At 38.7% G+C, this 27,258-nt stretch overlaps 1 protein-coding gene across 1 annotated transcript in view; it reads right to left on the bottom strand.

The window, feature by feature from the left end:
- Positions 1 to 27,258, bottom strand: part of LOC103029429 (thyrotropin-releasing hormone-degrading ectoenzyme) — a 473,221-nt gene that overhangs the window by 10,644 nt on the left and 435,319 nt on the right. The window contains exon 17 of the mRNA XM_022671576.2: positions 20,513 to 20,680. Within this exon, the coding sequence (XP_022527297.2) occupies positions 20,513 to 20,680 (168 nt within the window). The remainder of the gene's footprint in view (positions 1 to 20,512; positions 20,681 to 27,258) is intronic.

Here is a 27,258-nt window from a genome sequence, read left to right as displayed (position 1 = left end):
GAACAAAAGTAGATTTATATATTAGATTTAAGTGTAAAATAAAAGCTAGTTATTTTGGCATTACTTTTATATATTAAGTATAGATTAGATGTTGAAGTGTACATTTATCCAACTATTGGCATAGTTTCAGTAGAAACAATGAACGACCAGGAGTCCCAATACCTTTGGCCAAAAAGTGCATTTCATTTTTTAATGGTTTTTCTTATTTTAAGAATTAACAGAAACTTTAGCAGTAAACAAATGCTTGAAATAAGCTAAAAGTTCAGCAGTCTTAAAATGAGAAATATTACATATTTAAAGGTGTTAAACAATTAAATATATAAATTCTTGATAAGAATTGCCTGTTTACCAAAATTCAACAAATGTTCTCCTTCTGGGGTTCAAAACGAGAGGATTTTAGATTCTGTTGTTTACCAAAAACACAAATAAGGCATTTGAAGATTTAAATGTGATTCATAATTATAAAACAGTGGAACAGTGGAGCAGCAGAAGGTCAGATAGGACTGTTTTGTTATTCAGAAGTGAATACAGAGTGTATAAAATAACACTCCTTCACTTCTAAACTGAATAAGACAGATATTGAAGAGCCCCCCCAAAACTCAATTATTCAGAAATATGTTTTGTGCATTAGTGCCATAATACCAGATCTTTAAAAAAGAATTAACCTGGAGACGCGGAATCAAATGCGGACACGTCAGCTTGCGTCAAATTGGCGCAAAATGTCAAGTGGGGATTAAGGAAGAAAATAGGACACGAGGCGTTCAAAGAAAGAGACGCCGCCACGGTGTACAAGTTTTCAATTTGCAATTACACTGGGGGTAATTGCTTTGCTGTGGTCAGGAAAAACCAAAGCCTCTCGTTCTCATCAGCTTCTCAGTGTATTTCCCTTTCTTTCCTCCTCTGTTCTCCATCTGAACTCTGAGCTCGTCCTCCGGAGAACACCCAGGAGATTAATGCTAATGCCGCCGAGCCTCAGATCTGTACACACGGTTCACACTCGCCTTTCTAAACCTTTACTTTACTGTGCAGCAGAGGTAGCAGTGTGGTGTTAACCCTGATAGATGCTTAAAAGCCTCTTGTGCACTCTTAAAAACAGAGGTTCTTCTAAGGGTTCCTCAAACGAAGCCTTGGAATGGAGGCTTCCTGACCTCCTGACCTCTTGCACTGCACGTCTTACTGTTTACCCTGCTCCTAACGAACATGATCCAGCTAATTAGATCATTAATGAGCCCTCCCTGGGTTGGAGATGGTAGTATAGAGCAGGGATGCCACTGAAATGTGCAGGGACATGGGGTTGGGAATCATATCCACTCATTGACTCATTGAATACTGCACCCTAGATTTCTGCAAACTCTAATTAGACACTGGATCTTGACACAAGAATGTGCAAAATGCTCTTTACGCTGCCTTATAAAAAGGCTCTCAGTGGTCACTTTGGTTAGTGTACCTCTTGGTGAGAAATCCCTGACTGCTAACCATGGCTAACCCTGCTAGATATTTCATGTACTCTTAAAAATGAAGGTGCTTCAAAGGATTGCTTGAACAATGCTTCAAAAGGGTGGTTTCTTGACCCTCTGTTCTGCACATTTTACTGTTTACCCTGCTCCCAGAACACATGATCCAGCTAATCAGACAATAAATGGGCTCTTCTCGAATGAATAAGGGGGTAAAGAACCCTTCCATGACCAGGGCTTGGCACTACCATCGTTTATACAGTCAGAACTTCTCTGTCAAAGAGTGTATAGATAAAATGCTTCCCCCACCTGCACACATTTGGGTAGTGTACCTCTTGGTGAGAGACCGTTGACTGCTAACCAAGGTGGCTTTAACCCTTTTAGATCTCTCAAAGCGTTCCATGAATGACCTTTGTCTCATAGCTTTTCTGGCCTCATGCCCTGCACTTTTTAGTGTTTACCCTACCCCCAGGACACCTGATCTAAAGCTAATCAAAGTTAATGAGCCCTTGCTAATGAGCCCTTTCCAAGCTGGAAATGGCATTCTCAAGCAAGGAATCCACAGGAATGTGCAGAGCAGGTGGTTAGGACCCTTTACAGGTCCAGAATTGGGAACAACCATCATATATCTGTACAGTCACTGAAAGATTGCCAAAGCTGGTGTCCCAGCCGGTGCCATTAATGCTGAATTGGTGATAAATCTGGTGGGCTATGAACGAAATCCCTGGAAAAACGCCAGTTGGCTGCAGAAAGCCCTGCATGTTATTACTAAGATGTTGGTGTCCCTTAAATCACTACTAAGGATGACTGAGTGTCGTATGCGATGCACACTGGATCAACACACCAGTAGTTGAGTCACTCAAGTCTTCAAACTCAAACCTGACCATCAATGGCTCCAAAACATATCCAGGATTTGTTGCAAAAGTTTGATGTCTTTGGTTTGCATTATAGATGTAGGTCTAGCAGTCAACAATCTCTCACCAAGTGGTGCACTATCCAAAAGTAGTCTCAGAGACTTTTATATAAATTTAAAACCATTTTCTGTCTAATTTAAAAGGCCAACTACCCAATATATGCTAAAGACCACTCTTGCGTGTATCCTCTAATTCAGTTCATACAGTTTGTGGATTCTTGTTACAATATAGGCTCTGGGAGAGTGTAGCATACTATGCATACTCTGGTAGAGTGTAGAGTATAGAGGTGATTAAGCAATGCATACTAAACGTATAGCTGAAAGACCAACTTTTATTCAGTCCTATTAGTGAGCAGTGCCTTTCCCATTTCACCTCAATTACACTTCAATTTACAGCAAGAATCTGGAGTGACACCTATATATGTTACAGAGTACTGTCGGGAAGAAAAGGAAAGAGGAAGTGAGAAGATGCAACATTTCAGGTGTGACTGCATTGTTTAATTTTTAGTATCTGTGTCTCAGGATTCCATAGGTGTTTAATTCACACAACTATATCTGACTTGCCATAGGCATCAATATTTAAATACAGTATCTCTCATAAATACACCCTAATTTTATCATTTATATTTTCATGTGACAACACCGTAGAAATGAAACTTGGATATAAAGTTCATAGTTTAATTCATACTGATTTAAAAAAGTAGTTTATGTTCATAGTTCATTAAAAAACACCAAAAACATAATTCCAAAAATGAACTAGTTCACGTTCATTTGTTTTTCTTTTTGCTAGAAACCCTTTCAACTCATCACCAGCCCAAAACCATTGCAACTCCGAAAAACTGAAATATATAGTTTTGTTTTCTTTGCTTTTTTTTTTTTTTTAGCAAAATACATCCTGACCAAGTGGATAGTTACTTTATAGTAAGCTATTTTTTTTTTTGTTTTTAATTAGTTTTAAACAATTTTCAGTAATTTAGCTTCATTCACTTCCATTCTTTTTTAAATAAACTGTGTGCTCCCTCTAGCAGTTATTATATAAAAATATGAACATGTTAACAGAGCACTCCACCTCGGTAGGGACTTGACCCAAGCACTGTAGGTGAAGGTGTTAACCACTAAGCCACTAAAGGCCAACTTATACTTCTGCATTATACCTACACCGGACACACACCTCGCTTGAAATGCACTGTAACTACACAACGCCACACAAAAAGGTCACAAGGCACAGCATTCTGATACTGACTCAAGTATACCTGACTTTAGCTAAAAAGCACAAAAGCACACATGAGCACCATATATAAAACAGCAGATCCCAGCCCAGCCCAAGCCTGCCATCCTCATTAGCTTCCAAAGAATGCTGAAGCTGCTCGACAACGTCCGGAAGGTGATAAATCTCTGTGGGAACCACCCAGAAGTTTCTCCTCAGCTCCTTTGCTAATTTCTTGTTCTGACTTTCCCCCGCTCGTCCCTTTGTCTACTGGGACAGCGCTTAACATGCTGGACCAGCAGATGCTTGAAGTTTGCGAGAAAACAAGGCAAGGTGACAAAGTTGGCCTTTTTGGATGCAAGGTAGCATTCTCTACTTTCGGCTCCAGTCTGAATTAAACGCTGTGCTCAGGAAGAGCCGGTGGGGCAGTGGAGATAGTAGCAGTTAATTACTGCTCTCCAGTAGAACAAACATTGCATCATTAGCGTCTTAACATTAGCTATGATGCAACATGGCAATCCTGTTTGCTTCCTTTGTTCCTTTGATACCAATTTGGGTCCATTTTCTTGGGTAAATAAAACAGGCAAAATGGAAATGCCTTTTCTAGGTTGAATTACCTAGCTCAGAATTACCAGCGCTTGGGCCATGACATTGCCATTCATTCACTGTAAGACTGTTAGACATGATTTACCTCACATCACGGACCTCACTCCAACTCCCATAATTCACCTGCACCCACCATCAGACCTCACTCCAACTCCCATAATTCACCTGCACCCACTGTCATACCTCACTCCAACTCCCATAATTCACCTGCACCCCTACTATCAGACCTCACTCCAACTCCCATAATTCACCTGCACCCACTATTATCAGACCTCACTCCAACTCCCATAATTCACCTGCACCCACTATTATCAGACATCACTCCAACTCCCATAATTCACCTGCACCCACTATTATCAGACATCACTCCAACTCCCATAATTCACCTGCACCCACTATCAGACCTCACTCCAGCTCCCATAATTCACCTGCACCCACTATTATCAGACCTCACTCCAACTCCCAAAATTCACCTGCTCCCACTACTATCAGACCTCACTCCAACTCCCATAATTCACCTGCTCCCACTATCTGACCTCACTCCAACTCCCATAATTCACCTGCACCCACTATCAGACCTCACTCCAACTCCCATAATTCACCTGCTCCCACTACTATCAGACCTCACTCCAACTCCCATTATTCACCTGCTCTCACTATCAGACCTCACTCCAATTCCCATAATTCACCTGCACCCACTACTATCAGACCTCACTCCAATTCCCATAATTCACCTGCTCCCACTACTATCAGACCTCACTCCAACTCCCATAATTCACCTGCTCTCACTATCAGACCTCACTCCAACTCCCATAATTCACGTGCACCCACTATCAGACCTCACTCCAACTCCCATAATTCACCTGCTCCCACTACTATCAGACCTCACTCCAACTCCCATAATTCACCTGCTCTCACTATCAGACCTCACTCCAACTCCCATAATTCACCTGCACCCACTATTATCAGACCTCACTCCAACTCCCATAATTCACCTGCACCCACTATTATCAGACATCACTCCAACTCCCATAATTCACCTGCACGCACTATTATCAGACATCACTCCAACTCCCATAATTCACCTGCTCCCACTATCAGACCTCACTCCAACTCCCATAATTCACCTGCACCCACTATCAAACCTCACTCCAGCTCCCATAATTCACCTGCACCCACTACTATCAGACCTCACTCCAACTCCCAAAATTCACCTGCTCCCACTACTATCAGACCTCACTCCAACCCCCATAATTCACCTGCTCCCACTACTATCAGACCTCACTCCAACTCCCATAATTCACCGGCACCCACTACTATCAGACCTCACTCCAACTCCCATAATTCACCTGCACCCCTACTATCAGACCTCACTCCAACTCCCATAATTCACCTGCACCCAGTATTATCAGACCTCACTCCAACTCCCATAATTCACCTGCTCCCACTACTATCAGACCTCACTCCAACTCCCATAATTCACCTGCTCTCACTATCAGACCTCACTCCAACTCCCATAATTCACGTGCACCCACTATCAGACCTCACTCCAACTCCCATAATTCACCTGCTCCCACTACTATCAGACCTCACTCCAACTCCCATAATTCACCTGCTCTCACTATCAGACCTCACTCCAACTCCCATAATTCACCTGCACCCACTATTATCAGACCTCACTCCAACTCCCATAATTCACCTGCACCCACTATTATCAGACATCACTCCAACTCCCATAATTCACCTGCACGCACTATTATCAGACATCACTCCAACTCCCATAATTCACCTGCACCCACTATCAGACCTCACTCCAACTCCCATAATTCACCTGCACCCACTATCAAACCTCACTCCAGCTCCCATAATTCACCTGCACCCACTACTATCAGACCTCACTCCAACTCCCATAATTCACCTGCACCCACTATCAGACCTCGCTCCAACTCCCATAATTCACCTGCACCCACTATCAGACCTCACTACAACTCCCATAATTCACCTGCACCCACTATCAGACCTCACTCCAACTCCCAAAATTCACCTGCTCCCACTACTATCAGACCTCACTCCAACCCCCATAATTCACCTGCTCCCACTACTATCAGACCTCACTCCAACTCCCATAATTCACCTGCACCCACTACTATCAGACCTCACTCCAACTCCCATAATTCACCTGCACCCCTACTATCAGACCTCACTCCAACTCCCATAATTCACCTGCACCCAGTATTATCAGACCTCACTCCAACTCCCATAATTCACCTGCTCCCACTACTATCAGACCTCACTCCAACTCCCATAATTCACCTGCACCCACTATCAGACCTCACTACAACTCCCATAATTCACCTGCACCCACTATCAGACCTCACTCCAACTCCCATAATTCACCTGCTCCCATTATCAGACATCACTCCAACTCCCATAATTCACCTGCACCCACTATCAGACCTCACTCCAACTCCCATAATTCACCTGCACCCACTATCAAACCTCACTCCAGCTCCCATAATTCACCTGCACCCACTACTATCAGACCTCACTCCAACTCCCATAATTCACCTGCACCCACTATCAGACCTCGCTCCAACTCCCATAATTCACCTGCACCCACTATCAGACCTCACTCCAACTCCCATAATTCACCTGCTCCCACTACTATCAGACCTCACTCCAACCCCCATAATTCACCTGCTCCCACTACTATCAGACCTCACTCCAACTCCCATAATTCACCTGCACCCACTACTATCAGACCTCACTCCAACTCCCATAATTCACCTGCACCCCTACTATCAGACCTCACTCCAACTCCCATAATTCACCTGCACCCACTGTCATACCTCACTCCAACTCCCATAATTCACCTGCACCCACTACTATCAGACCTCACTCCAACTCCCATAATTCACCTGCACCCACTATCAGACCTTGCTCCAACTCCCATAATTCACCTGCACCCACTATTATCAGACCTCACTCCAACTCCCAAAATTCACCTGCTCCCACTACTATCAGACCTCACTCCAACCCCCATAATTCACCTGCTCCCACTACTATCAGACCTCACTCCAACTCCCATAATTCACCTGCACCCACTACTATCAGACCTCACTCCAACTCCCATAATTCACCTGCACCCCTACTATCAGACCTCACTCCAACTCCCATAATTCACCTGCACCCACTGTCATACCTCACTCCAACTCCCATAATTCACCTGCACCCCTACTATCAGACCTCACTCCAACTCCCATAATTCACCTGCACCCAGTATTATCAGACCTCACTCCAACTCCCATAATTCACCTGCTCCCACTACTATCAGACCTCACTCCAACTCCCATAATTCACCTGCACCCACTATCAGACCTCACTACAACTCCCATAATTCACCTGCACCCACTATCAGACCTCACTCCAACTCCCATAATTCACCTGCTCCCATTATCAGACCTCATTTCAACTCCCATAATTCACCTGCACCCACTATTGTTCATAATCCGGTTTGTTTAAAACTTCTTTTTTTCCTAAATAATTCCATAAGTTTTTCTCCACAGTTTGAATGACTTTAATATTAGTCTACAATACAATGAATAATTTAGAGTGTTTCCAAGCTCTTTAACTGGTACTGTATATGGAAAAAAACACCAAAGCTAGGTATATAAGAAACGCTTTTGATGCTAACATCAAACTAGCTCTTCAATCTGGAGTTCAGAGAGATATTTTATGATACATAGACTGATGCACAGCACCGGCCCGATATCATACCTCTCCCCTACATCAGGCACACAGCTCTTATACCCAGCCCATGGTTGTGCATGCTGTGTGAAATTCAAGTGTAGCTTAAATCAATGAAGTCCTGCTGGAGGCCGAGCCTGAGAGCAGGGGGGGTCCGGAAAAAAGAACAGCCAGGAAGCGTTTCAGATATCCTCCATTCACACAGTCCACACAGCCCGTCTTACAGTTCACGCACTGCTATACCCTACAGCCTTTATTAAAAAAACGCATTTCATTAAAAAGTGCTCAGGAATTAATACATATGCAAAGACTAATGCATAACTCTTTACAACAAGGGTGCAGGAATTAATAGTACTTAACCCCTTCAGACCCTGCATTTAAAATAGACAATGGACATAATGTATTTTACATAAACTTATTTAACATGTTCTGTTGCACTTAACACTAATTGAGAGGTTATGTTAAAAGATGAGATTGAGACGTTAATTGTTTAGGGAGAGTTTTTGTAACAGTCAAATATAAAATAAAAATGCAATGGGCCTTTAATATATTTTATATTACATTTTATATTAGAATATTAAAGTCTTATTTTGTGTGCATTACAGATTGAAATTCTTATACAGTACCAGTCGATACCCAACTTCTCATTTAGTATTTTTTCTTTATTTCTTTATTTAATTCATTTTCTACATTGTAGAATGACATTAAAGACATTAAGAAAACAATTAAGGGACACATATGGAATTACATACTTAACAGTAAAAAATGTGTTTAAATTTACAATGTAAAAAATGATTAAAAAAAGGAAAACACACTGAATGATCTTTGTCCAAACTTTTGACTGGTATTGTATTTTTCCATCACTGGAACATAATTCATGTTGGAAAGGAGAAAGACAGAATGTCTCAACTGATTAATAATTAACACTAGTTACAATTATTATTAATAATAATTCAAAAAAATGTTAAACTAATGTCTCAATTGACATCATTCTTAAGTATTAAAACGTAATAATGTTTAACAATGTCTTAACTAGTGTCTTGAACCTGACCTATCAGTGTTGAAGAACTGTTATTTGTGATATGTATAGTGTATGAATATGTGTAATGTATATATTTCCGCTTATGTCAATGTGTCTTTACCATCATAATGACAGGAAAAGTAAATATTTCATACTTTTACTCAGTGATAAAACTCCTGCATCCAAACTGCAATTGAAAAAAACAGGAGGACCAGTGAGTTTTGTGGCTTTCTTGATCACATGACATCACGCTGTCACATGATATCAGGTTTTGCACACGGAGCACGATGGCGGTGTCTAAGTGCTATAAACAAAAACACTGAAGCAGAGGAGAGACACTGACTCTGACTTATTTATTTCGATTTGGGGCGAATTTGTATTTCCTACACTGAGGTATTGGTTCAGTAGCTCCTCCATTTCCACTCGCTGTTGTGTTTACATGGATCGCCATGGAAACGCGCCCAAAGTGTAATTACAGTGTGTGGCAGTGGACAAATAGCTATTTTAATAAATGCAAGGTGACAAAACTCTCTCTACAGTCTTTAACGACTGCCTTGAGGATTTAATTGCATTCAGATACAAAACCACCATTATTCCAGAGGGCTTTATAACAGCCAGTTATTTATAGGGCTTTATAATGCCAGTAATTAAGCAAGGTGTTAGTAGGTTAATTATTATTATTTTTTTTACTTCAGTTCCAGATAGTCCTATCCTATTGGCAATACTTCTCTACTACAGGGACTAGATACGCTATGTGTTTATGAGTGTATTTGCACATCTGTGTCAGCAATGGGTGCAACTTAAAGTAAAGTTGTATAATTTATAACTCATGTGTTGCTAATGTGCTAGTGCTAAATTGCTGCAGGTCTAGCACTGCCAGGAATTAAATCATTCAAACTTCCATCCTTCAGAAGATTCAGTATGAATCATCAGACACTACCTGCACACGACACAAAGAAGTTTCCCAAGCTGCCTCCAGAAGCTCCGCTAGGCGCTCAGCCAGCATCCAAAAAAGCCGCCTGCAATCAGCGCTAACTAACCAGGCCCAGGCCTAACACCGCTAAACCCCTCCACAGGGAGGCCACAGCTGCTGTTTTCATGCTGCCTTGGCTGTGACACTCTGGGTTGAAGGCTGTTTCTAGCTGGAGTCGTTAGTGCCATGTGCTAATGCTAACACACTGTGTCGTAGCGTGATGCTACTGTTTCCAATTAGCACATGCACGGGGCTAATGGATTTCCAAAGCCTATACCTCCTGTTTTCCTTCCAGCTCTGTCTGACACTTCGTACCGACACAGCTCCTCTTCACAGCTGCTTCGGCATCTTTTCTTCACCTTCCGTTTCGTTAATTAGCACTTAGCAGCATGCTAAGCTAAGCTGTATGATTCTGCTTTTTTTTGTACTGGCAAGTGATTGAGATCTGGATAAACATATTACACAAACATTTTTCATTTTAAGAACTTTTAGATTTGCTTTAAAAAGGTTCCTGGAAGGTTAGTCTGCTATAACGTTCCCAGCTAGACGATTACTAACATTACGACAATGTTAAAACTAGCATTTCAAAATCTAACAATTAAAAAATGTACACAAGTGAAATTGCACCCACGTTACCAGAACACTTAAAAATGTTCTAAAAACATTCAGAAAACTTGACAGATTGAACATTTTAAGAACGTTACTTGTAATGTTTAGAAATCTTTATCATAGCTAAAGTTTATTAGCTGGGTTTCAACTTGCAATAAAACTGGTTAATTATTTCTAAACATGTCTACTCCCTCTGCTGGCTGGTTGCAGTATGATGTGTAGCTCAGCCATCGGCATAGGTTTCCCTGACAAAACAACCACGGGTATTTTACATCCCATTTTTCTCTTTAAAACTGTCTTTCCATCTCCATTTACCACATTTTTATTTGCCTCAGAAATCAGTATTCCTCAAAAAACAGTTTTTAAATTGTATTCCCTATTGTTATCTTAAGAAGGTGCTACACTTATGTACGCAATAATACTATCGAGGTTTGTGCTATAACGTGTAATATTGGCACTGCTGTGCTGCGGTCATAGGCATAAGGCCGCAGGCTGTGTGCCAATATTACACATTATAGCACAAACCTCGAGTGTATTATTACGATTATACCACAGTTTCATTATCACTGTTTATTGAATGACTTTGAGTTAAAGAGGATGAGAAAATATGATCTTTTTGGTTAAAAATACTCTCCGAGTTAAAATAGTACCATTGCTGCTCTGTTTGTAGCTGTGTTGTTTGGCTTGTAAGCGCTGTATCGTTGCTAGGTTACCTGTCTGTATGTGGCGGAGTAGCTGGGGAGCTTCGGTTACAGTGCATTACCGGCTGATAACGACACTCATAGAACGCCTCTCAGCCAATCACATTGCAGGGTCGGAACTAACTGTGGTATAATTATAAATAATGGGGCTACACTTAAAAATAAAATGGTTAGTAGACAACGTCGGCTGGAACAGATTGTTTGCAGTAGCTGAATTGTAGTCATGCAAACAAGCAATTAGCTAGCTAATCACTATAACTACTACTATTACTAGATTACTAAATTACTACCACTATTACTGTTAGGCATGTTAACAATTACTTTGTTGTTAACAAATTTCTTTGGATTTTTCTTTCTGTAAATCTGTTGTTAGAGTAAAACTGTCAATGCGATCTAAGAGCAATTTGTAAGTAGCTAGCCGTTAGCTAATGTTAGCATACTTATATGTGCTGGACTTCTGGTACCGTTACTTTTACCGCAGACTCCCTGGCAGCAGCTCAGGTTTTAAACTGAAGCGTAGTAACTTTGGTTCGTCTCACCGGTACACAGAATAAACATAGAGGAACTCTGGAACTGTAATTTGATGTAAATGTAGATTATTTGGTAATAAAATACATGAACTGAACCTTTACTGCTGGGAAATTACACTTACTGAACAAATCTGCTTTGCGTCTGGTCCGTTGGGCTGCACTGAAAACTCAATGAAGGCAGTCTGAGACATTTGGTCTGGGAGATGGGTTGAGTCTACCTAATGAGTAGATGAATCTGGTCTCTGGTTGTAAATTCTACAACATGGCGGAAAATGTTGGTTTGAGTTCTATAAAATAGAGGGGAATTGAACGATCCTATGCATGTCTTCTACTTTTTAATGGATGTAATTGAAATTCTATGTTAGACCTGCAAAGGAGGGACCGACTACACACTAATGGTTATGAGTTTAAAATGGGTTGTTGCTAAACCTCCTGTAGATGTAATGTGAAGGTGTCCCAATACTTTTGTTAAAGTATAGCTGCAAAGGGGGACTGAATACACACTAATGATTATGTTTCAGTATATATGTCTATATTCACAGAGGTGGAAAAAGTACTGAAAAATTGTAATTGAGTAAAAGTACCTTTACTTTGCTAAAATTCTACTCAACTAAAAGTAAAAGTACCCATCTAAAAATCTACTCGAGTAAAAGTCATTTTAAAATGTATTTCGAGTAAAAGTTACATAGTTACTTTTATTTATTTGATGTAAAAAGTACAACAAATCATAAATAATAAATAAATAATCATAAATAATTTGGACCTTGTAGGCAGTGTTTGTTAAGACCACCCCATAAAACATTTTCAAGAACAAGTGGTATAGGTTTCTATGATCCATTTTTTTCTTTACTGTTAAAAGCAAAATGTTATGGTCATATAGGCGACTATAAACTGTATTTTTATAGTTTTACAGTTTATTATTATTTTTTAACTTGCCATTGCTATGCTTTATCTGATATTTACATCCAAGCAGATTGTTTAATGTTCTTATTAAAACGTAAGGAATTATCATGAAAACCATGATTGGTCGGTGCATGCGCAGTGCCATAAAGAAGCACATATCGATGGGTAGCACAACTCGACAGAACACAGGTTCACCCGAGCCATGCACACAGACCCTAGGCTACACAGCTGATTCACACAGCGTCTCTCCCGCTAACCGTAATACACACTGCATGGAAAAGTTTAGCTGCGCTGCCATGGAGAACAAAACTCAATGTTTTTTATTCAGACAATTTGTTTTTTTCCCCAGCATTTCATTTTTTACTCAGTAATGGAGAATTTTCCAATGTAGCGAAGTAAATTACTTGTATCAAAATGAACTTGAGTAAAAGTAAAATGACCTATTTTAAAAACTACTTTAAAAAATGACAAATTACTCATAAAATCTACTCAATTACAGTAATGTGAGTAAATGTAATTAGTTACTTTCCACCTCTGTATATTCATATAGTGTATAGTATAGACATATTCAATGTTAAAGCCCTCTTTAATACAAATGCACAAAAACCTTTTTTTTAGCACAAAACCTTCCACTGTTTACTGGTTGAATGCGATTATTCTCCACATGTGAATCTAATCTACTAGAAAATAAAGCTTTGTGTCAGATTTGCACATATAAACCTGTATCACTTCCTTTTAAATCATTACTTCCACTAAAGAAGATGCATTTGCTTTATAGCTTCTCATCCAGGCACAGTGCAGCTTAACGCGTAATATAAAAAGGCAATAAACAACATACAGCGTCAACAACAGACACCATTAAAGCTCTCTAAAGGGAGGCTGCAGCTGCTGTTTTACTGTTGCTTTGGCTTTTAGACCTCACATTAAAGAGCTCTGCCATCCACCACTCTGGAGCTGGAGCTGGAGAAAGCATATGGTAAAACAAAAGGATATACAGTAAATTCATGAAAGGGTTCCTAAATGTCTAAAACTACACTGTTCAATAACACCAGCTACAAAAAAAAAAAAAAATCATACGACCACTGCTGCTCCTCTAAGTTTCCTTATTATGCAAACATTCAGCAATGATCTGGAATCATCTGAGGGACTAAAGAGGTCTAGAACCTATTCAGGAGCCTTTTTAAGGATCTACAGACTTTCAGTGAGAATCAAAAACCTTCTGTGGCAGGAGCTCCACAAGCTTTTACAAAAATCATGAGCTATAAACACATTGTTTTTCCTTCATTTACATAAGAAATTAACCCTCTGACTCATGTGGGCTCCCTCTATCATTAGCAATACCTCTGCAACTATGACAGTCAGGAAAAGTGCATGCCTTCTAAGATACATATGAAGTCAGACTCTGCCTCTTTTTCTGATTTTTTTCCCCATTGGCTACCCTTCTTTTCATAAAAAAATTGAGTGCTCGCTAGAGTGACCTTTGCAATAAATAAGATATATATATTTTTTTTAATAAAACAAAAATCTTCAAGAAAAATTCAAAAGCTCTGGAAAATGTTTCAAAGACCACTCTGAATCAGCTTCTCTGATTTTGCTATTTATAGGTTTATGTTTGAGTAAAATGAACATTGTTGTTTTATTCTATAAACAGAGAACATTTTGCCCAAATAAAAATATTGTAATTTAGAGCATTTATTTGCAGAAAATGAGAAATGACTGAAATAACAAAAAAAGATGCAGAACTATCAGACCTCAAATAATGCAAAGAAAACCAGTTCATACTCAAAGTTCAGATTCAAGAGTTCAGAAACCAATATTTGGTGGAATAACCCTGGTTTTTAAACACAGTTTTCATGCATCGTGGCATGTTCTCCTCCACCAGTCTTACACACTGCTTTTGGATAACTTTATGCCACTCCCGGTGCAAAAATTCAAGCAGTTCAGTTTGGTTTGATGGTTTGTGATCATCCATTTTCCTCTTCATTATATTCCAGAGGTTTTCAATTTTGTAAAATCAAAGAAACTCATCATTTTTGTGTTATTTTATGTTTTTTTTCCCCAGAACTTTCCTAAGGCCTTTTGAGAAAAAAAAATAGATGCTATAGAGTTTCAGAACTTTTCCACAGCATTTCAATGAATGAATAACTAAAGAGGTCTGTAAACCTTAACGTTTTTTGTTGGAAAATCTAAAGAGTTCCAGACATTTAAAGATCGAAACAAAGGACAAAATAATTCTGGAATCTTTTGAGGAATTCAAGAGTTCAGGAGCCTTCATAGAAACCAAAGAGTTTCTATATTTGTCAAAAACTAAAAAGTTCGAGTAGCTAAAGTAGGAGTAACTAATTCTATGGATTTGTAAAATGTTCAGTAAGTAAATAGTTCTGGAACCTTTTTTAGAAGAGTTTCAGAATTTGAGGAACATGTTCCAGAACCTCCATGGCTCTTGAAAGGGTTCTTTTGGTGGAAACATGCCTAAAGAGGTCTTGCATTAGAACCGATGTTCGGTATTGGCCATATACAGCTGTAAAGGCCGCACTGGTGTGTGAGGTCATCCCTCTGGAGCTGCTTTACATACGGCACTTAGAAAATGGGGTAATGCCTGTGTGGCCATGTTCCTTCTTCTGAGGGTATTCATACAGTGGGCTGCCAGCAGAGCCGGCACAAATGGAGACGTCACGCCCACAGAGTGTCCTCGGAGGCTGAAAATACACGTGGGCTTTGGGATCTCCTCGACTGGCCCGGCCGGCCGATAATCCGTCACCCCCCTCCATCCAGCTATTGAATTCTGAGAGGATTTAGGGCACCGTGGAGACTGGCAGGCAGAGTGCCTACATGCTGCTGGCTTTGTCTTTGGAACCCACTTCTCCAGAACTGAATGGACCACTACCGGCCTGAGTGACAGGGAAAGAATGGATGGAGCTGCTGGGGCTGAACAGAATGGGTCCAGATTGCTTCAAGTAGTTAAGAACGGACTTTTATGGACAATTACGGCTTTGTGGGCGTTAATTTGGTTTAAATTGGGAATTAAGATTCAGTTACTATAATACATCAGCAATCAAGTGTATTAGCCCTTATAATCAAATAACATTGTGTTTAACAAGAGAAATGTGGGTGGAGCTCGCAATTTAAGTACAAAATACTGGCAAATTTATTGGGACACATTCTTAAAGGGTTATTCTGAAATTAAGGGCATAATAAAGCATTTTTTCCTGCTTTTGATGGAGTAACTATTGCTAATGTCCAGGGAAAACTTTATTTTAGATTTTGATTGAGCATTGCTGTGAGAATCTCATTCCAAAAGTACTCAAAAAAGCTCCATTATTCCAAAGAACACAGTTCCACTGCTCTGGAGCTCAATACTGGAGGATTTATGCCCCTCTAGCCCAAACCCAAATTAAATAATTATGGTGGTTCTCATACTTATCTGCTTTATAAGGGAGTCCTATCCAATTGGTATTATTTCTAGGGGTGTGTTTAAAAAAATGACTTCATAGATTTTAATCAATCTTCATATGAATGATTCGATATCGATTTAAATAAACCCGAGATCGATCTTCAGGATCAGCCTATTTTCCCCGTATATTTGTATAGTTTTAATGTCTCGCTTTTTATCTCACAAGACAATTTTTTTTTTTTTTTTGGACCACTGCCCAAAAACCTGAAGGCAGACGTTTGGTTGCCTTTAGAATTCAGAAACCATAGTGTTAGGGAAGAGCTTTATAAAAGCTTTTCTCCAAAGCAAATCTGAGAAACCATTTAATGCGACACCATTCTGATATTTGAAAAAAACGGCAGAACCCAAACAAACTCCACTACAGAACGTATTTGAGATTAAACTATCTACAAGTTCTCTTTATGCCAAAAAAATGACTAAAGCTCTCATAAGATTTATATGTATGGACATACATTCATACAGCATTGTTAAAACCTATGGCTTCCGAAGCCTCATTAATGTTCTGGAATCACATTATGTTTCACACTAACATTTTAGTAAGGTGGCCATTCCAAACCTGTATATAGATGTGAAGCACAGTGTCGCAACTTTACTTAAGTCGACAGAGATATTTTAATATTTGACAAATATTTTAATATTGGGATTTTAAGTGTTCCTTGTATAATTACAACATTTCATATAAAAATATATATTTTTTATTATAACTGAAATTTCCTTAAATTAATTGATATAGAATCAAAGCGATAATTGAACCGGGACCTTGTAATCGGAATCTAATAATTCTGGAACCTTTTTAGGAATTCAACAGTTCAAGAGTCTTAGAAGAAACCGAAGAGTTTCTATATTTGTCAAAAACTAAAGAGTTTGAGTAACTTAAGTAGGAACCTTTGTAGTTTCAGAAATTTGAGGAACACGTTCTGCAACCTCCATTAGCTCTTGGAAGACTCTTTTGGTGGAAACATGCCTAAAAGGTTCCTGCATTAGACAGCCTGTGAATCGGAATCTAATCAAACTGGACAGTTGACAGTTACTCCAACAAAAGCAGGATAATCTATTTTATTTTATACAACAGTTAGTTCCGACCTCACAATCTGATTGGTTGAGAAGTGTTCTAGCCGTGATGATTTTCGTGATAACATCACGGCCTTCTCACACTAAACTTGTATCACTCCCTCGACGCGTTGCCGAGTAATGGCGTATATACACAGTACAGTTTTGAATCATCGCCTCCACCGGCAAAAACAGCAGCGTTAGCTTAGCACAGGCTAGCGCTCAGCTGCGACACACTTGTGGAAAAAAGGGAAGGAAAATCGCTTGGCTAATGCCGTCTGACAGCCAGAACAATAACTTAACCAGCCAGGCTAGGCTAAACTAAGTTAATGCTGAGCTAAAGCAAGCTACGCTGACTGGGAATTTCCGAACACGGATAGCTTGACTCCTACCCACAGTCCAGCCACACCGGCAAGCTAACCAACACCACCCAGCAAAACAAACAGAAATGCTCAAAAAATGCACAGCGTTTACCTGAAGACAACTTCACAGAGCAGGAGAGGAGAGTATTAGCATTATTTCACGCTCCTAACATTACCATGTTCACTTATTCCCAAGTTTGCTTTCAAGCTAACTTTCGTGGTGTTAGTCTGCCTGAACCATACACCGCTTTGTAGTTAAGTTTCAGTTCTGTTACAGTTGTTGTGGAACTACTTTTTTGGCGGAAGGCACAGTCTATATTAAAGCATGTTCAAACTGAATTTCTTAAAGTTCTTTGATTTATTTTCTATATTCATTTTGTAAAAATAAACTGTTGTATAAAAGCAATAGAACACTCGAAGTCGTGTGTTATCACGAATAACATCACGGCTGTGATGTTATTCGTGATAACACACTCCCTCCCATGTTCTATTGCTTAAATATTGTTGGTTTCTAAAGAAACAATGAATGAGAAGATGTTTAGCAACTTTGGCCCAAAAAATTAATAATACACAGATCAAGCAATACATTATGACCACCTCCAATAATCATATAGGACACTTTGTAGTTTCATAATTACAGACTGTAGTCCTGTATCTGTTTCTCTGCATATTATCTTTATTATTATCCTCCTACTCCTGTTCTTCAATATTCAGAATTCCACAGAATAGACCACCACAGACCAGATATTATTATTTATAATATTTGGGTGGTGGGTCATTATGCTCAGCACTGCAGTGATTAGCACTGATTATCATGGTGGTGGTGTATGAAGTATTAGTGTGTGTTGTTCTGTAAGTGTATGAGTAGATCAGATACAGCAGTGCTGCTGGAGTTTTTAAACACTGTGTTTAATCACTCACTATCCACCACTCTATTACACACTCCTACCTACAGCTGCTCCACCTTGTAGATAAAGTAAAGTCAGAGACAGAAACTCTGAATCTGTTGCTGCACAGTTTGTATTGGTCATTCTCTAGTCCTTCATCAGTGTTCACAGGACTCTGACCACAGGACTCTGTTGGTGATCTCAGTACAGTAGTGACACTGAGGTGTTTGGTCTGTAATTATAGAACTACAAATTGTCCTGTATAATCAGAGGAGCTAAAATAATGATGGATAATGGGTGTAGAATCAAGGAGGTAGTCATAATGTTATGCTTGATCAGTGTATATCACAATGGATTACCACTATTACCATTGTGCTCAACTGAATGTTTCCAGTAAGCTCAGATCCTCTGCTAATCAGGAATTTCGTTATTTTTAACAAGAAAGTGTGAGAGTGCGATCAAGCTGTGATTCAGACTCGCTCATCACACAGCTCCTCGGCAGGAGGCCCAAAGTGTCCAAACTGATAAAACAGAAAGTTTTGCTCGTCTTTTTCCGTCTCAGAACAATGGGACTTTGTTTTGTGCCGAGTCCTTGTTAAAAAAAAGAGATTTCAATCCGAAGTTGTTTTCTGGAGAAAATCAAGAGATACCAGCTGATAGCATTGTTTCCTCCGCCGCTAACAACGACTGAACCTCGAGGACCTGCTGGTTCTGATACCCACAGCGTTTCTGTTCCAATTAGAGACTACTTGTAAACAGGCCCTGAATGGAGGCTCCCAAGTGGTGCAGCTAAGGCTTCGTCCAAGAAAGCACAATTGGCCCGGCTCTCCGGGTGGAAAAGATGGCCTTGTTCCCCTCTCGCCTCTATGGCTCAGCGTGATGCTCAGCCAATCATGGGCATCTGTTAGCTCTAACAGTGGAGTGTTAAATTAGTGCCCTGCCTCAGCTGTTGTCTGCTTCTACTGTCCAATGAATCAGAGGGATCACTTTGATCCTACGTCTTTATCTAATGGAGAAGACTCACTAAAAGAGCAGAATGATATGAAAAAAAGTTGGGCACCTCTGATAATTATCATGATTTTCGGATCAGCAATTACAGTCAAATCATATACAGTATATCATGTAGCAGATGAACACAGTGATTTTTGTGCAATTTACAGAAAGTGTGCAATACTTCTTTAAACAAACTTAAACAGGTGCATAAATTTGTTCACCCCAACAGAAAAAATACATCAGTATTTATTAGATCCTCTTTTAGCAGAAATAACAGCCTCTAAATGCTTTCTATAGCTTCCAATGAGAGTCTGGCTTCTGCTTGAAGGTATTTTGGATCATTCTTCTTTACAAAAGATCTCCAGTTCAGTCAGGTTTGATGTTTTCTGATCATGAACAGCCTGCTTTAATCACACCACAGATTTATAGTAATATTCAGGTCTGAGGACTGAGATGATCATTCCAGAATGTTGTACTTGTTCCTCTGCATGAATGATTTAGTAGATGTTGAGCAGTAAGTGTTTAGTGTTTAGGGTCGTTGTCATGTTGAAGGATCCAGCCCCGGTGCTTTAACTTCAATTTTCTCGCTGATTCTTGAATATTGTTCTCAAAAATCTGAATTCTGATATTGACTGGAATCCATGTGACCTTCAACTTTAACAAGATTCCCAGTACCTGCACTGATCACACAGCACCACAGCATGATGATAAAACCACCACAACATTTTACTGTGGGGAGCATTTAAAAGTTTGTCTTGGAATGCTGTGTTCTTTTTCCACCATGCATACCGTCCTCCAAATAACTCAATTTTAGTTTCATCAGTCCACACAGCACCTTATTCCACAATGAAGCTGGCTTGTTCAAATGTGCTTTAGCTTTAGCATACCTCAAGCGACTCTGTTTGTGGCGTGTGTTCAGAAAAAAGGCTTCTTCTGCATTAATTCTGCATCAATTACTCTTAATTATTCCATTCATAACCCTGTCTGATCGAGGTTCAATAGTAGAAACTTATTATGACCTAAATAACGAATAGTCATTAATATACAAGTATTAACCCTTTATCTGATTGAGTGTTTGAGTGTAGCTGTGGTTGATTATTACTTGTTGAGCAGGACGCTGCTATCACTGCAGGTCAGAGCCTCCAGCAGGACCTTCTTCTCGGAGATAGCCGTGGAGGAGTGGAACTTCATCCAGATGAACTCCCACACGTCCTCGTCCATCAGAGACACGCCCGTGCAGTACACGATGTCCCGCACATTCGGGGGGATCCTGTGGAAATCAGGTGCAGAGATGTTAGACTACATACTCAAGGATGTGACATCAAGGATATTTAAGCAAGTTTATTATGTTTTTGGCAAAACAGACAAAAGACACATACTAATTCTCTTAATTAATCATGGGTGTGGTTTGGGGGTAGCGTAAAATAAACCAATCAGTGTGCCAATTGTCAAATTTTGCTCTGTTTTTGGTGCTTTTGTGCGTCTTAGAAGAGGATACTGAACAGCGCATTCACACTGTGAAGGTGGGCTAGCATGTAATTTAGGGGAACAGCAATGTTATTTTATTCTCTATTCTGTTTATTGTTGATTCATTAGCTGCAGTTTTGTGCTGCAGTGCATCTGTGTGTGTGTAACGAGTGAGAGTGTATGAGTTCTATGTGCACAGCACTCCTGCTTGGCTAAAATATGATTGGTTGGCTGACTGTTGACTGTTGTCAGGGTTTAAATCAGTCAGTGGCGCACCTGGCGTGTTTTCTGCCGCCAACATAGAAACAGACAAGATATTTACCTGAACACTCCTCACTTCCAGACCATCATGCCAATCAGTATATTCATAAACTCTGATACTATTTTAATGATGTGGGCGCAAGGCGTGAAAATTGACTGTTTACAGGGTGTAAGATAGCAATGAACATCACGATGTGCCTTGCACAGAGTGTACAATAGAGCCTACTGTCTCTACTGTCCAAAAAAGACTCTATATACTAGAGCAGATCTGGGTTATGTACTGCCCCCAGGCTACAACCGGCCCTCAGACTATCTCTGACCAGCCTGCATGAGATTGTTGGTAAATTAGAGGGGAATAGTAAATCTGTAAGTCACGATATCTGCAACAAAAACTCAAATGCGCGTCTATGCTGTATTATGGTAGTCGTGTGCACAGTGGCTCTGGAGGAGCAGAGGTTCACGCTTCTCCTGCAGAGACTGAAAATGAAAAATAAACTAGTTTTTTAGCTAAATAAACATGATTTAACCATCTCTAATTAACCAATATACACCAGAAACACAGTGTAACATTTTAGAAATGTTTTTCCTATAAAATATGCTAATCTAATGGTTATCAAATTATAACACAAAAGTCTTGAAGAACATTTTTAATGGTATTTATTATGTATTTTTTCAGTAATAATACTGAAAAATAAGACAAGACTCTAATAAAACACACCATTAAATACTTAAAGAATTTTTAAAGATACATTGTTAATTGTATTCATATGTACATTTTCAGTAAAAATACTGACAAAAAGAAACAAGAGTCTAATAAAACAGGAAAATTAAAAGGTTACCATAATCACACCACTGAATTTTTAAAGATATTTTTCTCATGCATTTGAAATAAGTTTCAAGTGATATTGCTATATCATTTTGAATTTAATGGGATACCAAACGTAGGAAAAATCTATATTCAGTTGAGTAATATTTACTTTTAAAAAAGTTTCGCTACTTTTTGCATTTGCTTTTTTTTAAGTAAATTTAATTTCAGATAAATTTAAGTGACTTCAACTCGGTTTCAAGACTTAAATGTTACATAATAAATAATAAATAAATAAATGAACTGAACTTCAGTCAATCCTTTCTTTTAGTAAACTTTACTTAATTTCTGCATACAATATTACCTAATTACAATTACTTCATTTATACAATATTACTCAAATATTTTATGATACATAATATATTATAATTCCTGATTTTTTTATATTTTTAGTTAAAACACACATTCAAATATTTAAATAATCTCAAAGATTTGTTTTGAAAACAGACCAAGTCTTACTGTATACACAAAAAAATGTATTTCATGCCATCCATGTGTTGAGACAGTGTAATATGTGTGTTTAACTAAAATATTTAAGGTCAGGAATTATAATATATTATGTATCCTAAATTATTTGAGTAGTATTGTATAAATTAAGTAATTGTAATTAGGTAATATTGTGCACAGAAATTAAGTAAAGTTTACTAGAAGAAAGGATTAATTCAGCAAAAATAAATGAAGTAAAGTTTACTAAAAGAAAGGACTGACTGAAGTTCGGTTCACTTATTTACTCTATGTAACATTTAAGTTAAATTAAGTTAAGTTACGTTAATTAAATTTATCTGAAATTAAATAAAAAAAAAAGCAAATGCAAAAAGTAAATTTTACTTATCTTTTTTTCAGTGTAGATTTCTCTCACTGAATACACACAAAAAATGAGGTAGAACAAACATACAAATGCATTTATTGCATTTTTTTTGTATAAAGTTAAGTGATGCTGGTCTTAAAAACAATAAAAAAAGTAAAAAAAAAAAAAGTTTTGTGTAAAGTTGAGTAGCTGATAGTGCTGCTATTTTTTTTATACTGTTAACGTTGCACATTTTAAAAACATTTTTACGTAAATGTTTGTTAAATATTTCAAGAATTATGTGTTTAGCATTTTCATTGCATTGCTGTCATGTTTTATTTACTGTTCTTTATTAAGTTAACGCAAATCTGTTTTTATATAAAAAAGGGTTATTATAAGTTATATACTGTATAAGCCTACAGTATACAGTATATATGTATTGGGCAGAACTGAGCTAAGTATGGCCCTCTAAAAATGTTGCAATTTCTCATGTGGCCCCTTGGAAAAGCTAATTGCCCACCCTCGTACTAGAAATTTCTACAAGACCACTAGTGAGGTCAACTCATGCCAAAGTATTGCATGGAGCTCCATCATTCTGGAGAACACAGTTCCACTGCTCTACAGCTCAATACTCAGGGGCTTTATACCCCTCTAGTACTCCCACTCCTGTTATTAGTCATGGTGCCAATAGATTAGTTCATGTTAATCTGCTCCACAGGGACCTATTCAATTAGTGAGACTCCTCTACAGGGACTAAAAAGCTGTGCACGTCAGCAATGTGTGCTGAAAAAAGTAACTAAAGTAGAATTAAAGTATGTATTTGTTAGAAGGGTTGTCCACAAATGTTTGGCCATATATTATAGTGTGGCTTTTTTCAAATCAGCTGAATGCAGGGATTAGCCTTTATTGTGTAAGATTTGTTGTTTATATCACTATGGACACAAACAGCAACTTCCTGTCATATCTCATTTATTCCAGGGTGAAGCTCGGCAGGGTCTCGCTCGCCGTGCTGCCAATTCAGCAGATTTACACTTTATGGAAATGAGTCTGTGCAGCACGTAACATTTAGCCACTCAGGGCTAAATGAGGGTGGATTGGTATTCAGTGTGAGTGTCAGACATTAAACTTTCACCAATGGTAGAGAAGCACTGTGAAAAATGTACAGATAGTCTCATTTAAAATGATGCAGTGATGCGTTTTTTTGAGTTAACTCCAACAACTATCATGACCTGCATGACCAGCAGATTTGTTTATGTATCGAGCTGCTTTTTATTGCATTTTGTGCAACACAAAATGCACATTATTAACATTTAGCACACGCCCTTATCTTAAATGTCTTAGAAAAGTGTTTTGTTGTTTACTTTGGAAATATTAATAGCTAATTTGTGCATGCTAGAAAAAGGCCCATCACACTAGATGGTGCTAGATAAAAGTCCCTATAGATACCTAAAAGAAAAGGGATCATTTTGGACCAATTTATCAGATATACATTAGATTTATCTAGTATTGCAGTTTGTTACACCCCTTTAATTTCATACCTGAATTAGCCAATGTCTTTCAAGCATTAGGTTATTAAGACAGATAATATATCTACATAACCTAGCTAAGAGTACTGTATTTTTTTTACACAACGAGACCCTATCCAGAGAGGGTTAGTTTCTCAGGGGGACATCTTAAAAAAAAAAAAAACTCACACTTTTACTCAGAAATAAAAAAAAAAAAAATCTTGCATCCAGATTGCAATTGAAAAAACAGGAGGACCAGTGAGTTTTTTGGCTTTCTTCGTCACATGAGATCACAGTTCAGTAGCTCCTCCATTTCCACTCGCTGTTGTGTTTTTACTTGGATGTTGGCACAACAGAGCTTGTTTTTTTCTTTCAATAACGTTTCTATTAGATTCAGAAAATGAAAAGTTTTTTTTCAATTTCAGTTTTTGTTATTTTGTTAATTTTCTGTAATTAATATAAACTTGGTTAGCAGTTCCAGATACATTTTAATAACATTTTCAAATGATTTCCATATTATACTCAGCAGCCGAGGTTTTACCACATGCAGCTGAGGTCGATTCCTATTTTATACTCTACAACTGGCATGCTAGTACAAGCAGCTTGGGCCTGTCCTCATATTATACTTGGCAACCGAAGGTGTTGGTACATGAGGCACTCAGCCTGGATATAAGCTTAGAATTTGAGCCAGAATCAGACCTACATTAAAACTGCAGTTGGTTCAATACAACTCAGGTTTGGAGTGTGGTATTTGGGCATGAAATGGCCCGAGTGATTTTTGCTATCCGGTTGTGCTGAGAAAACAAGGCTCAGCAAGGTTTGTAAACATCCTGTGCCGTCAAGCCTCAAACTGTACACAGTACAGTGGACCTGTACTGTTTGTGATAAATGTACACTTAGAGTTAAAAGTTTAAACTGCAGACAGAGAACCGAAATACTGAGAAAAGCTAAAAGCCAAAGCTACTGAGAGCTACTGTATGTAGCGTGGCTCGCTTCGGCTCGGCCATTTCCCACACTAAACTGCTTTGTTTGGAGGCTGTTTTACTGAGGCATGCTAATCTGCTGTTGTTCACTAAGTCAGTTTTCCACTTCATCAGAGCCAGCGGTGTTCAGAGTCACTGTCTCAGACTCTGGCCTACATTCTGCCCTGTGTTCACCCTGGCAGCGGCTGCCGCCTGTTTGATCAACCTGCTGGAAATTGCTAGCGTTTAGTTTATTGGAGCACCGTGTGAAGATGCACAGTTGCCCTTGTTTCCAACTGTTGGAGAGCTTTCCATCTGGAGCGAGTAGCTGACGGTCTGTTTGAGGAGACATTTGTAGTGTCGTCTGGCGCTGAGTGACATTACCGAGTCTAAATGTTTGCTGATGAGAGGCTTCAGCTGACGTGAGGAATGAGATGCAGTGTGTGTATATGTGTGTGTGTGATTAGAGTGATAAGTGTGTGTTTGGGTTTGAGAGAAATTAAGACTGACTGAAGACTCCTGGGTGTAAGTTTTTTTTTTAACTACATAGAAAAGCCTTGAAAATACATTAAATGTGCTATTAAATGCATTTATTGAGTATATAAGTGATTGTTTGATGTACGATGAAATGTGAAATGTTTGATGAAGTGTGAGACTTTAGTTTGGGTAAAAAATGCTCATATGCTGTTTAACAAGACTATTTACAACCATGTTATTTTAGCTTAGAATGAAACACACCTATTTTCTGTTTGAGAGAGATTGCAAAAGTCTCATCCCAAACTCATCCCGAAAGTGATGAATGGAGCACCATCATTCCAGAGAACATAGTTGCACGGCTTATTCTAGACCTACCAGCATCATGCTCATCATGCTAATGTTCATAGTGCTCAGCAAATGCTAACACTGAAAACCATTATTCATTGGCTCAACTAAACTCATCATTTAAGTTGTAAATATATGCAATTTTAAGTTCATTCAACTAAATTCCATCAAGTAATCATTTTGCTTTGACTCAGTTAGGTTGTAAATATATACAATTTTAGGTTTACTCAACTTAACTGAGTCAAAGGTATATGATAACTTGAATCAGTTAAGTTTATTCAACTTAACTGAGTTTTGTTCACGTAACAATACAGTAGTTTAGTTAACTCAACATTTTTTTCCAGTATTATGGGCTTAAGGAATGTATTTTATTTTGTTTATTCTCAACATATTTAGCATATTTTATAGATCTGTCAATACTGACAGCATAACACTGGGGCAGCACAGGAATGGACTCTATAAAAAGTGAACTCTCTAGCTCCAAGCCAACATACTGTTACAACTAGAAACACAGAATAAAGGTAACTTGCTCTTACAGCCTACAACACTGAGGCCTGGCAACCAACACATACAGTATATTACACTAATGCACATCTAGGATAAAGTAGCTTTTGGCAACAGACAACACAAAGATGTAAGGGAGAAGTAAGGGAGAGGCCACACCCATTATGCAAATATATGGTGCCTGGAGCCTTATGGGAAAGCTGTATGAACCAACACTGTGTAAAGAGTATTGACACATAAGTAGTATACTAAAAGTCTACTAAAAGTCGGTTGAAATCACATTTTTTATCTGTTGGCTCATTAAGCGTTTTTAAGTTTTCAGGTTGAAGTTCTCTGAACTCATTTTTTTAGTTGTACTGACTGGTAAGTTCACTCAACTTAATAAGATAATATTAGTTCTCCTGACTAAAACACAAAATTTTAGAGTGCAGGGGAGCCCATATGGCTACTGATTGTTGGGAAAACTCAGCAGATATGTATATGAATGATTATAGTTGTGGTCACAAGGCCACAAGGAACTGTAAAATTGCTTTCACCACTGCCATATACAAATGTTCTTAGAGGCTACTTCCGTGCTGGCTAGTGTACCTCTTGGTGAGAGATCGTTGACTGCTAGACATGTCTTGCACTGTATCTATGACACAGTGCAAGACATTTTACTTTGTTGCTTTGAGA

Source organism: Astyanax mexicanus, chromosome 2 (genome assembly GCF_023375975.1).
Source record: "Astyanax mexicanus isolate ESR-SI-001 chromosome 2, AstMex3_surface, whole genome shotgun sequence".
Taxonomy (NCBI): domain Eukaryota; kingdom Metazoa; phylum Chordata; class Actinopteri; order Characiformes; family Acestrorhamphidae; genus Astyanax; species Astyanax mexicanus.
The sequence above is the reverse complement of the archived record's forward strand: the minus strand, read 5'-3'. Positions and strand labels throughout refer to the sequence as shown.